The 16,625-nt window shown below is 34.6% G+C and overlaps 1 protein-coding gene across 1 annotated transcript in view; it reads left to right on the forward strand.

Moving 5' to 3' along the window:
- MALRD1 (MAM and LDL receptor class A domain containing 1) overlaps positions 1-16,625 on the forward strand; it is a 673,535-nt gene that overhangs the window by 299,276 nt on the left and 357,634 nt on the right. The window contains exons 26-27 of the mRNA XM_074000837.1: positions 5,711-5,958; positions 9,950-10,241. Coding sequence (XP_073856938.1) covers positions 5,711-5,958; positions 9,950-10,241 — 540 coding nt within the window. The remainder of the gene's footprint in view (positions 1-5,710; positions 5,959-9,949; positions 10,242-16,625) is intronic.

Genomic DNA, 16,625 nt, shown 5'->3' on the forward strand with positions numbered 1-16,625 from the left:
ATTTTTTAGGAATAAATTATTTTTAACTAAGGCATTTACACTTTTTAGACGTAATGTTACTTTTAGTACACTGTAGTATAGTGTAAGCAAAACTTTTATATGCACTGAGAAACCCAAAATTTCATGTGATTTGCTTTATTGTGGTATTTACTTTTTTGTAATGGCCCGGAATTGACAGAGCAATACATTAGAGGTGTGCCTGTGTATCCACATACACATGAATTTAGATAGAAATAGGAAAATATAAACATTTGTGAACTTGGTTAAAGGGTAGATGAAAGATATTTTTATTATTATTGCAACTTTTGTGCAAGTTTGAAACTATTTCAGAATAAAAGGTTGCAAAAATTTTGTTAAGAAAATGAGAAATGCTAACTTGAAAAAAAAATTCAAATGATAAGTCCAAGACTGTTATTTTTAAAAATAGAGGTAGTAGATAAACTTTTACTAATTTTTAATTTAAAAAAGGAAGAAAGATACAAATAAATGTAGTTTTGCTAAAGGAGACATAAAAAGGATATAGAGACCAATAACTCTGTGCTAATTTGCAAATGTCAATGAAATAGTTACTTTTCTAGGGGAAAAATAACCAAATTAACTAATAAAGTAAAAAACCTGAAAAGACCATTAACTATCAAATAAGTTATCAACAAATGTCCTCCAGTTCTTTCTCCTGGGGTAGATACTATGGAGTTCTACCAAATTTTAATGAACTAATAATGCCCAAAGAAACTATTTCAACCATATGAAAAGGTAGAATTTATTTTATTAAGCTAATATATCACTGATTATGAAGCCTCCAAAAATCAGACGAGTGATATTCAAACGCCCTGTGAATATACATGCAGAAAAGCTTAAAATGCTAGCAAACTAAATTCATCATAATACATGTAGTATATACATAGTAATATATCATGCAATTTGAGATGAAGATCTTATAACATTTTAAGTGTATTTTGATGTCATAATATGTCAATGTACCCACATTACTGAAGAAAATAATAGCAAGCTGATAGATGCTGAAAATTATTGTTTAAATTAAGCAGCCGTTTCTTACGCTATGCAGAGCATGCGTATGATTATTTTTAAGACATTAAAGGTGTTCTATCAAATTAATGTAGGAAAGAGTGAAAATACTTACATTAAAATCAAGAACATGTCAAAATATCTACTATTAGTATTACTGTTTAATATTATCTTTGTGGTCCTGGTCAATATTTAACACATGAAATGAAACAAAGGATAGCCACATTATAATTATTTTTGAATGATATGATTACAGAGCACAAAAGCCCAAGAGATTTACCTTTGAAAAAGTAAACATTTAAGTAACTGGGTTGTATAATGTCCACTGAAAATTTAGTTACACCTGGTCACCTGGAATTTTAAACTCATGGTCACCTGGAATCTCAGAATGCGACCTTATTTGGAAATAGGACTTTTGCAGATGTCATCTAGTTGAAATACAGTCCTGCTGGATAAAGGTGGGTCCTAATTCAATGACTGGTGTCCTTATAAGAAGAGGGAAAATTGGACACAGAGAGAAGATGATGTGAAAACAGACAGGGAGAATGACAGGTGATTGATGTGATTCATCTACAAGCCAAGGAACACTAAGATGGCCCATAGCTACCAGCAGCTATGAAGAGACAAGGAAAGAAAGGCCTCCTATGTAGCCATCAGAGAGAGCATGATGCTGCCAACACCTTCATTTCAGACTTCCAGCCTGAAAATGGAGTCAGACAAAAAATTTCTGTTGATTTAAGCCACCCAGTTTGTGATATTTTCGTATGCAGCCATAGGAAACTAATACCCAGCTTCTCTAATTATGCCTTTTGCTTGTTTGTCTTAATATCAGGATTTGAAAGTCTTGTCCCGTATCATAAGCATACTATTCTACAATATGTTAATAGTTCTGCCAAAGGTAAAAATGTTCCTTAGTCAAATACATTGGGAATATCCTCTCTTGCCTAAAGAAATAGTCTGCGTATTGTGGGAATTCTCAGAGCCTTTAATATACTAGCATCTTTTAAAATCTTTCAAAGACAAAATTTATAGAATTGATCCCATTCATTTGAATGCAGAATCTTCTTCCTTTGAATGACAAATTGACACCTGTAGGACATTCATATTCAGAAGAACAGTTAAAGAAGCGATGAACTACATCATGCCACAATACCTCAAGAATAATCACACTGAATTGAATGACTGCTGTCTTCATGTTGCTACCCGGCTCACAGAGGCAGGAGTCTCTTAGAGAATGTTTTCTATTCATACATGTACTTTCTTATCCCATTGTATTTGTAAATTTGTTCTATTTTAACTCTCACCCCTAACTGCTACATCCCACATTATCAAAGGGAGTAGTACTAAAGGAGCTGTGTGTTGTATCCTCCTTCAGCTCTGCTACTTACAGTGGAATGCAAAGCAAAGTTTAATTCTGAACTTCAACTTTCTCATCAACCAAAATAAGAATAATAACTATTATATAGAGACAAAGTGAGGATTAAATGAAATGACAGATATAAAGAGAATGTTTCAGGACCTGGAACACATCATATTTCATACCCAGTACCCCTCTTTTCCTATTTTCCTCAATGTGCTTTGTTTATAGAATATGCTCAGTAATTTTATATTGAATGAATACATGAATATAATGGTAAGATTTTAATTTTTTGAGTTTGATGGTAGGACCTTAAAAGGAATTATGTTATGTTCCTTCCAAATATGCCTTTTCAAATAAGACATATTTTATACCTATAGTGATATTCATCAATGGACAAATTATAGGATTTAGAAAGGTAGAAACTAGTTTGATTGATGACACAGCTGTAGACAAAGGTGTTCATTGTCTTCCTGATGGCACAGCTGTCTGATATTGGCATTAACTGCACCAGAAATGCCAGGAATTGGCATCAGTTCTCAAGACTATGTTATGTTTTTTACCTGGTACCTATGGGAAATAATAGGATATGAAATTATAAGTTGTTCCCCCTCATCATAGTGATGTGAAATGCAAACAACTTATTTTTACTTATTTTATTTTCCCCACTGGTATATTAGAAATAAACTTTCCAAGAAAATATAACTTCAAAACGAGGGAAAAGATCAAAAGAAAAATATGATTTACATTGTAAAGATCCATGTAACAGTGTTTACATGAATAAAAATATCAAATCTGTTTTTCAGCAGCACACATTATTTTCTTATATGAATGGCCTCTCCAGATGCTGCTCTATATGCTAATCTGTTTCTCAGAGGCTGCTAAATTTTCCAACACAAGGCAACTGAATTATTTATTTCATTTTATAGTTCTGAACCAAGACAGCGGTTCATATTCTTAAACTAGATGCTGCGTTGGAGTTCATTATTATTTTCCTGACATCTACTCCCCAGTCCTTTGAAAGGATACTTAGAACTTCAGTATTCTACACTACAATAGGTTATAAGTATTACAGTCTATTCTAGGAACAAAATAAATTACAAAATATGTTTCAAATGACATTTGAAAACTGAATTAGCTATTAGATTTTAAAAAGGCATTCTGTTGATTTGATGACATAAATTATGACAGAAAATTTATCTCTATCCTTGAAGACATTACAAATGTGTATTATCTTGATTGGTAAACAATTTACAAAAACAAATTATCAGTCTTGATGTTTTCTTAAAGCAATGTCTTTAGTTCTTTCAAAAGCTGAAAGTGCTTATTTTAAGCCCTTTTTCTTTATTGTGTAAGTTCCTTGCTCAGAGGTGTAATAAAGTTAGCTTATATTTTATTTTAGTATTTTCTTATATATCCCCAAATGGCATAGAAACAATGGTAAAACTTGTATGTTTTCTTTTTTAATTTTTAATTCTTAAAATTTAACTATTTGTAGAGACAGAGTCTCACTATGTTGGCCAGGATGGTCTTGAACTGGCCTCATGTGATCCTCTCACCTTGGCCTCCTAAAATGTTGTGATTACAGGGGTGAACCACTGCACCCAGCCTCATATGTTTTCATATTCTCCACCTTATAAACTACAAAGAGTTTAGGGTTTGTTTTGCACATTGAGACAATTTTATCTGACTTGGGGTAACTGTAAGAAGGTATCCATACAGAAACAAACAAACAAAAACCTCACTGTTTTGATGCCACATGCAACAGAACTTGGACATTCTTAAAGAGTCGTGTGTAATAAAATAGAGTGGATGATTTGTCCAGGAATTACCATAGCTTCTATGGAGTTACTTGCCTTTCTTTGGCTTGTGCATTGGAGAGCAAGTCCCTGAATGTTTTGATGACAGAGTCATTCTTACCCTCATTTGCCTTAAAAATTTTGAGCAATTGTTTAAATGAGGTTTATTTAAGAGAGAAACATTTATCTGAAGATATATCAACATGCTACCATAGGTTCTTTTCAAGTATTTTTAATATTTGGACACTTATCTCACTTACGATTTTACAGATTTTTATTGCAGTTGTAATCTTCAAAAAGAACTTCATAAAGAATTATTGTCATTAAAGAATTCTAAACAGTACATTTTGTTACTTATGATCAAATTACTCACTGTTTTTTTTTGTTTTTTGCTTTTGTTTTTGTTTTGAGATGGAGTCTTGCTCTGTCACCCAGGCTGGAGTGCAGTGGCACGATCTCGGCTCACTGCAACCTCTACCTCCCAGGTTCAAGTGATTCTTCTGCTTCAGCCTCCTGAGCAGCTGGGACCACAAGTGCACGCCACCACACCCAGCTAATTTTGTATGTTTAGTAGAGATGGGATTTCACCATGTTGGCCAGGCCGGTCTTGAACTCCTGACCTCAGGTGATCTACCTGCCTCAGCCTCAATGTGCTAGGATTACAGGTGTGGGCCACCATGCCCGGCCTCCCTCATTGGTTTTATGCAGAATCATGAATATTGACTTAAAAATGAAAAGTATCAAAAGTCCTAAATATATAAATGTATAAGGTATGACACCTTCATACCACAATGCTCAGTTTTATAACATCTTCACTACCATTTTCAGCTGATAATTTACTTGCAGAATGATAAAAAGATTCCTGTATAATTTCTACTATCTTGGAAATGGAAAAATAAAGCAACTTAAGCAATGACAGTAATAAAATACTTCAAAAAATACCTGGGAAATAGTTTGGTATTTGATGCAATAGTTTGGTATTTGATGCAACTTAACATATTTAATTTCTGCAACTTATTACAATAAGCTCATTCAAATTATCACACCTTTTTACCTCACTTTTCTGTTTCACAATTTTCTCTAAAATAAAGAACTGTTCTAAAATAAAATAACTACTATGATTAATGATAACTTTTGCTCGGGGCAGCATTACCCAAGCTAAAATGTATTGCAGAATAATAAACTTCATAAATTTCTTACCAAGACCTGAGAAGCATAGATGAGAAGACAGAATAAATAAATTACATGGACCAAATAGATATTTAGAGAAGGAAATGTGTATAATACTAAAATAGTTTATCAACTTTGAAACTGGGACCAGATTTGTAGAGAAATGAACTTACAGAAGCCAGGGAAGTAGCTGTGTGTATAGCAAACCAAATTGGTCTCTTTATATCTTGCTATCAGGATATCATTATAAGGTTTCAAATATTACATGATACAGCAAGATCACTGCAATTTTGAATTGCATGTTTTAAAGTCAGTACATTTCCATTTTCCATAACATATATTTGGAAATATTTTCCAGGTACCTCCAGTGGGCGCTGTGATTTCGAATTTGATCTTTGTTCCTGGGAGCAGGAGAAAGATGAGGACTTTGACTGGAATCTGAAAGCTAGCAGCATCCCTGCAGCAGGCACAGAGCCAGCGGCAGATCACACTTTGGGAAATTCATCTGGTCATTACATCTTTATAAAGAGTTTGTTCCCTCAGCAGCCCATGAGAGCTGCCAGAATTTCAAGTCCAGTTATAAGTAAGAGAAGCAAAAACTGCAAGGTATGGGGAAAATCAAACCAACCAACCAACCAAACACAGAATTATTGTGAGAAACTGTTGATAAATTGACATACAGAAAATAGAGTGGCTGGGGCCAGAGAAAAGATGAGTTTGAATTTATTCAACTTTGGATATGTGAGGGAGGGAAAAAGCGAAGTTCAGAAGGAAAGGGAAGGATTGCTATAACTGTTAGAACAATTTCTCCTATGGATAAATTCCATGGATATTGAAGTTTGGGAAACCATTGGAAAATTCCATGGTTGTTATTCACAGCCATGTATAATACAGAAGTAAGATACCAGTTGCTTTCTGTTAAGAAGTTTAGTGCTTATTAAAACTAGGGAAATTTTTCAAACAGAAACAGAATTAAACAACAGTCAGTGTATAATTAAATATCTACAAGAATGAATACTAGAGATAGTTAGAACCACAAAAATTGTTGAGTAAGTCTTCATGAAAAACAAAACAAAAAGGACCCTGAACTTACTCCTAAAACAAGTAGAATAATTTCTATAGGCAGGAATAAAACATGACTTGGTTATTAGCCTGTGAAAATTTCACAAAAACATCTGTGGATAATTAAAAGTATAAATAAGGTTGTATGGCTCTTTGGGAAAAGCAGCAGCCTCATTCGATAACTACGTATTTACGGGGTTTTCCACTTTCCTTTTTTATTGTTTGCTTGTTTGTTTATATTCCATAAAAGACTTGAGTCAGCTAGGCTAAGAACTGAATTTAGCTTTACATATAGTACAAATTAAGTGTTTAGAGATCACAAGTGCTCAGAGATCTCTTGCTTACAAGAGATGGATACAGAAATAAATATATTTACAATAAGAAATGCAGTCTCTAATTTCTAGTCTAATTTTGACTAGAGTGTTCCCCAATGTTTGAACTCTGAAAAGCAAACAAATTACATCCAGAAACTTTCTTCCCTTCCCTTTCTCTTCCCCTGCCCTTCGACAGAGTCTCACTCTGTTGCCCAGACTGGAGGGCAGTGGCATGATCTCAGCTCACTGCAACATCCACCTCCCAGGTTCAAGTGGTTCTCCTGCCTCAGTCGTCTGAGGAGCTGGGATTACAGGCTTGCACCATCATCCCAGCTAATTTTTGTATTTTTAGTAGAGACAGGGTTTTCACCATGTTGCCCAGGCTGGTCTCGAACTCCTGACCTCAGGTGATCTGCCCACCTCGACCTCCCAAAGTATTGGGATTACAGGCGTGAGCCACTCTGCCCGGTCCAACTTACACTTCTCCGTGCCTGTGTCCACAGCTGACAGAGCCCTAACCGTGGGAGACAGACATATCAAACAGCCTTCAACACCTTAGCACTGCCACAGTATTAATACATGTTAAACTTTTACTTTGTCTTAAAAGTTTTTCTGTCTCATCGTGAGTTGATTTTATAGTTTAACTCTTATAGAGCAATTTCATCTATCACACAGACAGTGAAGATTTTCTGCAAGGGAAGTGACATGATCAGATGAGAGTTTTAGTGATAGAACTTGGTCAGCAGTCTAGAATGAAAGTAAATCATACAAAACTATTTTGGCAAAAATTGAGTTTTTATCAAGTATAGTTTTTATCTGTTTTTGCTATCTTCCAGATTACTTGGTACTTTCTCAGGAATAAAACCCAAGCATACCAGATTTTCTGTATGTTGGCTATACATCTATAAATTTAGCTTTATACATCTATAGATATTTTGAAAATCACAAATTAGTTTTAGTCTTATAAACCTAACTAAATATTAAATACAAAATATGAAAATTCCAGGTTGACATCTAAGCATTTCTATTGAGACACTTCTGAAAATCTCCGGTGAATATTTTTTCATACTGTAGTAACTAAGATTTCATCCATTGCTATATTCCCCTTGTCCCAGAACTAGAGTCCCCAATGTTTTAAACATCTGTGTGAGAATAATGAAGTATGCCTGGAAGAAATGTCAAAAAATTAATGATGAATGGTTCATTTTATGAATATTTATGATATAGATTGAATAAGAATATGTAAGGAAAGATTGTGCTGGGAAATATTGGGTCTCCCATATTAAAAATATATTCATCAGGTAAGCAGATTGATCTCCCAGATTTTTATGAGAATCACCTCTGCCCCTTCACCTTGTGGAATACCTTTCAAGCAGAGATAATCAATTATTTTTTCTTTGTGGGGGTTAGTGTGTAGGGAGGATGCATATAGAGGGTGATAAGAGAATAGATCAGACCTTAATGGTTTTTTTTTCTTTTTGAAATGGAGCCTCACTTTGTTGCCTGGACTGGAGTGCAGTGGTGTGATCTCTGCTCACTACAACCTCTGCCTCCCAGGTTCAAGCAATTCTCCTGCCTCAACCTCCTGAGTAGCTGGGACTGCAGGCACAGTCCACCAAGCCTAGCTATTTTGTTGTTGTTATTGTTGTTGTTATTATTGTTGTTGTTGTTGTATTTTTAGTAGAGACAGGGTTTCACCAAGTTGGCCTGGCTGGTCTTGAACTCCTGACCTCAGGTGATCCGCCTGCCTTGGCCTCCCAAAGTGCAGGGATTACAGGTGTGAGCCACCGGGCCTACCAATGCTTAGAAGATTTTTATTCACTCTCACTACCCTGTGTTAGGCTTTGTTGTCACCAGTGTTCCCCCTGGATATAGGGGTATTGGTGCATCTGTTTGCATGTTAAACTGATGGCATCATTCAGCAAATGACCTGAAGAAGATACAGACGTATTTACTGAGACATAAAACATAGGCCTCATATTTGTTGCACAAATAAGACAAACACAAAAGGAGAAGACCCTCTTTATAGCCGCAAGGGGTCCTTGCAGAAGTGTGCTGGACAGGTGGCCCTGGGATGCTGTCTGAGAGGTTGGCCCCTGGCCACTTTATTTCTCACTCAAATGAGTCATGGTACCCAAATTTCACCAGTACCAGGACAATCTATAATGATCATAGAGCTCATGTTGGGAAAGTTAGTTCCATAGAACAAGTATTTTGGGGTCATAGAATAATATTTAAAGATTTAATCAGTTGGGAGATGGGTAGAGTCACTGCATGGCTCACCCATTCTTGGTTGATCCTTTTTGGATTAATGCACTGCATATGTGATTTAATGGTGTTCATTTTTCTTCTTGTAGAGTATGATTTATATGACTGCTAGTGTTTCAAACATGTCTTTTTCCTGTGTGCAGAGCACTTTTGTCACTGTTTTCCCTCATTCACACGAATGACAAGACAAAAGCTTTAAAGGCTTTGAATTCCTACTGCTCCTAAGCTGTTCTGTTCTTTTCCCAGAATTTTTCCTGACTTTTTCCACTGTGTAACAGTTGCTCAAAATCTGGTAAATTTCATCTTTGCAACATTGAAATATTAATCCCTGAAAATACTTTCTATTAATTTTTATTCAGAGAAGAGCTCCCCAGGCTGCTCTGCAAAAGTCCATTGGTAGCATTTTAAGTAAAATTTGGATAATTACTGTTCTGGGGTTTTGCTGTATTTAAATGAAGCCCAGAGAATCTTACAGAACTGAGAAAGTGTTTCAAGTACAAAAATGGCAGTGGAATAAGCAAAAGAAGAAAAGAAAATAAGTTTCATGAGATTAAAAATAATCTTCTTTTGTTCCTGTTACTTCTTAATCATGAAAAGTCTTTTTATATAATGCATTGCAGTTTAATGATCTTGTATTCCTTTGACAATGGGCTCTAAGAGTTTATGAAGGAATCTTGCTTTTAGAAGTCACAGAAAGAACGTAAACTCAGCCCTTTTATTCCTACTAAATTTATATTTGATTCTTCCTCTGCTGTCTCTCATACATTGCAACATATGATTCAAGGCTGGTCTGACTTCACTCAGTGTTAAAGTGTAGACAGAGCAAGAGAATAAATAGGTGTAATTTTCCTCCAGAAATGTGTTAATAAAGAAGAGGGCAATGGGATAGAATTGAAAATAATATATTAATTATACTAATCGTATCATATGTATATTCCTATTCTTGATTACAGATTATTTTTCATTATCACATGTATGGAAATGGCATTGGGGCACTCACCTTAATGCAGGTGTCAGTCACAAACCAAACGAAGGTTCTACTTAACCTCACTGTAGAACAAGGCAATTTTTGGCGGAGGGAAGAACTGTCACTGTTTGGTGATGAAGACTTCCAACTCAAATTTGAAGGGAGAGTTGGGAAAGGTCAGCGTGGCGACATTGCACTTGATGACATTGTGCTTACAGAAAATTGTCTATCACTCCGTGGATCCATGCAAGAAGAACTGGCAGTGCCTCTTCCAACAGGTACATTCTAATCTGTGTGTGTTTGGTATTTTTGCATGGTGAAAGGTGAAAAGGAAGAAAGAAGATGCAAAAGACATAGCATAAACACCTAGTAATTTATCACTTTCATAAAGAAAATATAAGATCTTTTTAAACTTAAAAAAATATTTCTCAAGCCTTTACTCATAAAAATGTCTTCCACATTTTCTCCAAGCTTTGGTCTGTTTGTCAGTTCCCACCTTCTCTGTTTAGTCAGCTTCCTCTTTGCGTCTGCTTCAGAATTTAATCCTAAGCAAACATTGATTCACTTCCAATAAAACATAAGTAAACTTAGGACAGGGTTATTCAATTTTAATTAGACATTTTTGTGGTTATGATGTTTGCCACCTTCTTCATGGACCCATGAGCAAGCCAATTTGATATTGAAACAGAGTAGATAATTGAATGTGTCCATATGTCCTTTTAACCTAAAATAACTTTTGATAATTTGTTGAAAGAATTTTACTCAAATGTTGAGTTGACACATGTTCAATGTAATTCCTACAGAGACAATCAGAGACGATGCTATAAGTAGTATAATTAGCAAGCACCATTAACCCATATAATATTAAATGTTTGAGATGAAAATAAATGCAATAAATATTATTAACATGACAAAGGAGTAAATTTTGTTAGCCAATGATATGATAGATATTACTTTTTTTCTTTTTTTGAGACAGAGTCTAGCTCAGTCACCCAGACTGGAGTGCAGTGGTACAGTCTCAGCTCACTGCAACCTCTTCCTCCTGGGCTCAATTGATCCTCCCACCTCAGCCTCCCGAATAGCTGGGTCTACAGGCATGTCCCACCTCACCCGGCAAATGTTTGTGTTTTTTGCAGAGATGGGGTCTTGCTGTATTGCCTAGGTTGGTCTTAGACTCCTGGGCTCAAGAGATTCACCTGCCTTGGCCTCCCAAAGTACTGGGATTATAGGCATGAGCCACCATGCCCAGCAGATATTAATTTTTTTAACCATGAGTTTAGTGTAGAAAACAGAAGTACAGTTTCATTGATATTTAAATTATATTTATTATAATTGATGAATATAAAAATGGTTTATTAAAAGCAAACTAATTTGTTTGCTCTGGCTTGTAACATAGTAGGTGGAATGGACAATGTTGCCATTTCTGCCTTCCCCATTTATTTCAAAGGGAGTCTTTTCATTTGGTTACATAGAAGTTTCTAGATAAATGTTTCCCAGTGGACAATTAGTTAAACAGGCTCTTTGCCTGACAAGCTTCTAACACTATACGAAATAGTACAGAGGAAAGCAAATAAACATTTTAAGACTGTAATGAAAGGGAAATATACATAGGTGGATTTAATGCAAAGGTGATTCACATGCCCAAGACTACTCTGCTTCTCCAAGAAAAGCTTTGCCTTTCATTCTGTGTGGGATGTTTGATGGCAGATATAGGTCTTAGATAAGTCTGGTCCTTTGTAATTATTTGATCACAATAAAAAATAATCTTGTAGCATCTCATTGATGAGGGAGCAAAAATTTTCTGGGTTTTTTGTTTTTTTTTTTTTTTTGTAGAGATGGGTTTTCGTTATGTTGGCCTGGCTGGTCTCAAACTCTTGAGCTCAAAGCGATCCACCTGCCTCAGCCTCCCAAAATTCTGGGATTACAGGCTTGCGCCACATGCCTGACTCAAGGAAGCAACATTAAAAGAAAAAGTTAAACTGCTTTAAAATTTAATAAAAAACTATTGAGTGGGATACAAAAGGAACAAACCAATCTTGTTGGGAATTTTAAGACCTTAAACTAGTAAAATCTTGAATGAGGTCATATTTTAGGAAACATCCAGCAGGAGAATTTTAAAGTATGTACAAAATAGTATTGATTGTACATTAATTACAAATTAAGGGCACAAAGGAATCACACCAGAGCTCTTTGAATATCATAATATTTGAGAGGGTGTATTACAATTTTTAATGAATTTATTTTTTTAAAAAAATTGCTCTTTAATACAAGATGACAAGTGGGTAGAAAAAAATTCCCTGAATAACTTTAACATTGAGTAGGATGTAACTAAATGCCAGGAGAAATATTTAAACATTATACATTACTGAACACTAGATTGTATTCCTTCTATCTAACTGTATTTTTGTACCTATTAACCAACCTCTCTTTATCCCCCCATTCCCATTACCCTTTCCAGCCTCTGGTAACTACCATTCTACTCTCTACCTTTGTGGGATCATTTTTTTTAGTTCTCGCATATGAGTGAGAACACGTGATATTTGTCTCTGTGCCTGGCTTATTTCACTTAACATAATATCCTCCAGTTCCATTCATGTTGTATATAGGATGAATGTAATTAGCAGTAATTTACTGTGTATTTCCAAATAACTAGAGGAATGGATTTGGAATGGTCCCAACATTTAAAAAAATGATAAATGTTTGAGATGATGGTTATCCCAGTTACCCTGGTTGGATCATTACACATTGCATGCTTGTATCAAAATATCACATGTCCCCCATAAGTATGTACAGCTATTGTGTATCTGTAAATATTAAAAATAATAAAGAAATTTGGAGAAAAGTAAGCAAAAATATTTTATGAGGTTGTAGAGAAAAATAAATAAAACATTCAGCTGAGGATATCTAATTTGAAATGTATTTATAGGGTGCTCAAGAATTTGGAACCACACTTAGAGCTCATAGGAGGGAAAGATCCCTTCGGTTTATAGGGCAGGGGTGGTGGAATTTGAGCCCTGGAGGACCAGATAAAGGATATGGTCGTGAGAGTGCTGTAGGCAGGCTAAATGGCGTAAGAAAGAACAGGGATGGTGTCATGCACACTGCAGAGTGGGCTGTGGGTGATGATTTGGCTAAGGTGGGCACCTTATATAGCTACTGAGATATTACAAGGGAAATAGAGTCAAATTGTGGACCACCTTGGGTATCAGTTTAGTTTTTTCTCAAAATGAACCTACATCAAAAGGATATTAAATGGTCTTAGAAAACAAAGAATAAACAAGAATTTAATATAAGAATAGGAAAAGTTAATATAAAAGGTTAATTATATTAAACATTAATATAATTTATTACATTAAAATAAAAAAGAGCATTCATATGAAGTATGATAACTTGTGGGAATGTCTGCAGTAGAAAGACTCCAAGAAAAACAACTGAATACCTTTATTTCTATGATTAGAGCATTCTGAAAATTAAGGTGAGATACTGCAATATTTGTATAGCTATCTCAGCTGTAACGCTTACATTCAAGTGAAGCAGATGACAAATAAATGCATGTGGAGTTCACTTTCCTATAAACTACTTGATATACCTTTAATTGTGCCTTCAGAAACTAAAAGTATACACCCATTTCTTGGTAAAAGTGAAATGCTAAACTTGGTTTAGAGACTCAAGCTGTGAAATAATTCTGAAACACCTTAACTTCATTGTGAGTTTAGAAGACTCTGTAGGAGTCTCTGATATTTTTAGAGAAGTGTGTATATACATACTCACATATAAGTATACATATATATGTATATCTACATATATACACATATATGTCTGTATATACATATATACACATACATATGTGTATATACATATATACACATAAATGTATATATATACACACATACATATATATGTATATACACACATATGTAGACTTATACGCATATACGTATTTACATATATACATATGTATATGTGTATATGTATATATACATATATGTGTATATATGTGTATATATGTGTATATATGTATATATGTGTATATATTCTGGGGTTAGTCAGGGTTGGAATACAGACAATATAAGTCACTCTAAATATGTAATTTGATGGAGACAATTTTATATGCGTAAATTGTTGAAATGGTTGGATGAATGAGCTCTAATGAGGTCTTCCAGAAATGGCTCCCAGAATTGGCTCTCCATGAGACCAACTACCACTAGAGAAGTTACAGGACATCTTTCTTGGTGAGATATATTTATATCTATATGTATATCTATATCTACCATGTATATCTATATGAAGTTACAGAACATTTTTCCTGGTGAGGTATATCTATATCTGTGTGTATCTATATCTACATCTGACATCTATCTATATCTATATGGAGGGGAGGATAAAGCCAGAGGTGGGAATAGTGGTATCTTGAACAAATAAAAGGCCAGAATGTTTCTTTTGCTGTTTATGGAAGTTGGTGCAAGCGAGTTAAGGAATAGCATAAATTTCCAATAGAGCCACAAATGTAAGCCACATATTTACTTTTACATTTTCTAATAGTGACATTTTTAAAAATAAATAAAATAAAAATAAATAAAATAAAAAATAAATAAATAATAAAATATATTAATTTTAATAATATATTTTAATTCAGTCTACCCAAATTTTACCAGCTTAACACAAAATCAATATAAAGTGTTAGAGATATTTTGCATTATTGTTTACATATGAAGTTTTTAAATCCAGTGTGTATTGTACACTCACTGCACATCTCAATTTGAATTAGTCACATTTCAATTACCCAATAGCTACTCATGTCTGTTGGTTACCCCAGTGGACAACAAAGGAGATAAAATCAACACTCTAGGGCACTTTTGGGCCTGTCTCTCACCAAAGAGCTCCGTTAGTTGATGTGATATTTGTGAATTTCCAAGAATTTCAGCTGTTTTCCCGTTTAATGGAAGTACAAAAATGCACCTTGCCAAGTACAGTGGCTCACACCTGTAATCCCAGCACTTTGGGATGCTGAGGTGGGTGAATCACTTGAGGTCAGGAGTTTCGAGACCAGCCTGACCAACATGGCAAAACCCCATCTCTACTAAAAATACAAAAATTAGCCAGGCATGGTGGCGGGTGCCTGTAATTCCAGCTACTTGGGAGGCTGAGGCAGGGAGAATTGCTTGAATCTGGGAGGCGGAGGTTGCAGTGAACTGAAATCTTGCCCCTGCACTCCAACCTGGGCAACGGAGTGAGACTCCATCTGAAAAAAAAAAAAAAAGAGAAATGCACCTCAAGGTCAAATGTGAAAGCACAGGCACCATGTTCTAGTGGAATAGGTATTAATATCAGACTCTCCTCTTATTAGCTATTTTTACCCAATTTATCTGAGACACAGTTTCCTCATCTATAAAGCAGAGATAATTCCCACATGTTTCTTAGGTTCTAAGACTCTTAAGAATCAAAAGAGGTAACTGCCCACATAATTTTCTTAATGTCTGGCGTATGGTAGGTATTTTTCAATAAAAAAATCTCATTTTACATTATCCTATATTTTTTATGTCTTTACCCATATTCTTTAGGTGGCATAAACATTTGACAGTAAACCTTGTTTATTTGCATTTTATTAAGAACATGTTTCTTTCATTTGTTTTGGCAAAATTATATTTCTTGCCGATATCACAAGCATATCCTTATTTTATATTACATTATAACTATAAAATCTTATTATTTATTGAAAACATCTCTAATTTATTTTTGATGTCTCATGAGTAGTGTATGTGTGTGTATCTTTAGAATGTTTAATGATTCTTAATTTCTCATTACTGCAAAAACACTTAACTTGGAATTTGCACAGAGTGAACTGGGATAAATGGCATTATGTTCCATCAACAGTAACAAGATCCATTAAACTTTTGGAAATGACTCTAGCTCACACACACTTTTCATCTATATTCATGTGTTTAGGCTAACAACTCCATCAAGGATAGCTTAAAATAGAAAAGACAAGAGGGGAATAATGTATATATTTAGGAAGATGCAATTGAGCAGAATCTGGAATCAGTAATTCTGATTAATCAAAATAGACCCAGGGCTTTATTAGCAAAAGTAATATTAAATTATTATTAAGTCCCTAGGAGTCATATTTAAGAGCTTACTTTGATGGCAATTTTGTTAATTGCTAAATGATGAAAGATAAAAATAATTGTTTTATGAATTTTAATAAGAAAAAGACAACCAACTTTCCTCTTCTAAATGTCCATATGCAAATTAAATCATGGTCATATTCTCTACTTATTGACAGGTATTTAATAAAACTTATATGTATGCAATAAGGGCAGGAGTCAAGTGTGTGTGTGTGTGTGTGTGTGTGTGTGTGAGAGACAGAGAGAGAGAGAGAGAGAGTGAGTTTAATCACCACAGCTACCTACAAATAGGAGTTATTCAATGTATTTGTTTTGGGATATAATATGGTAATGAATTTCTTTTAAAAATATATGAAAAACAGTGAGGACTGAATAGCTCATCTTTCAAGTCACTCATTTCTCTGCAATATTTAGCAGTGCTTTAAAACTAATGCCTGGTGATGAGACTGTTGGCGTAGCAACTCAGAGTCCTGAGTTAGGAATATCTGGCTGGTCGTATATGGCTAAATAATTTAGTGAAACCTACATATGCTGTTT

This window comes from Macaca fascicularis, chromosome 9, assembly GCF_037993035.2.
Source record: "Macaca fascicularis isolate 582-1 chromosome 9, T2T-MFA8v1.1".
Classification (NCBI taxonomy): domain Eukaryota; kingdom Metazoa; phylum Chordata; class Mammalia; order Primates; family Cercopithecidae; genus Macaca; species Macaca fascicularis.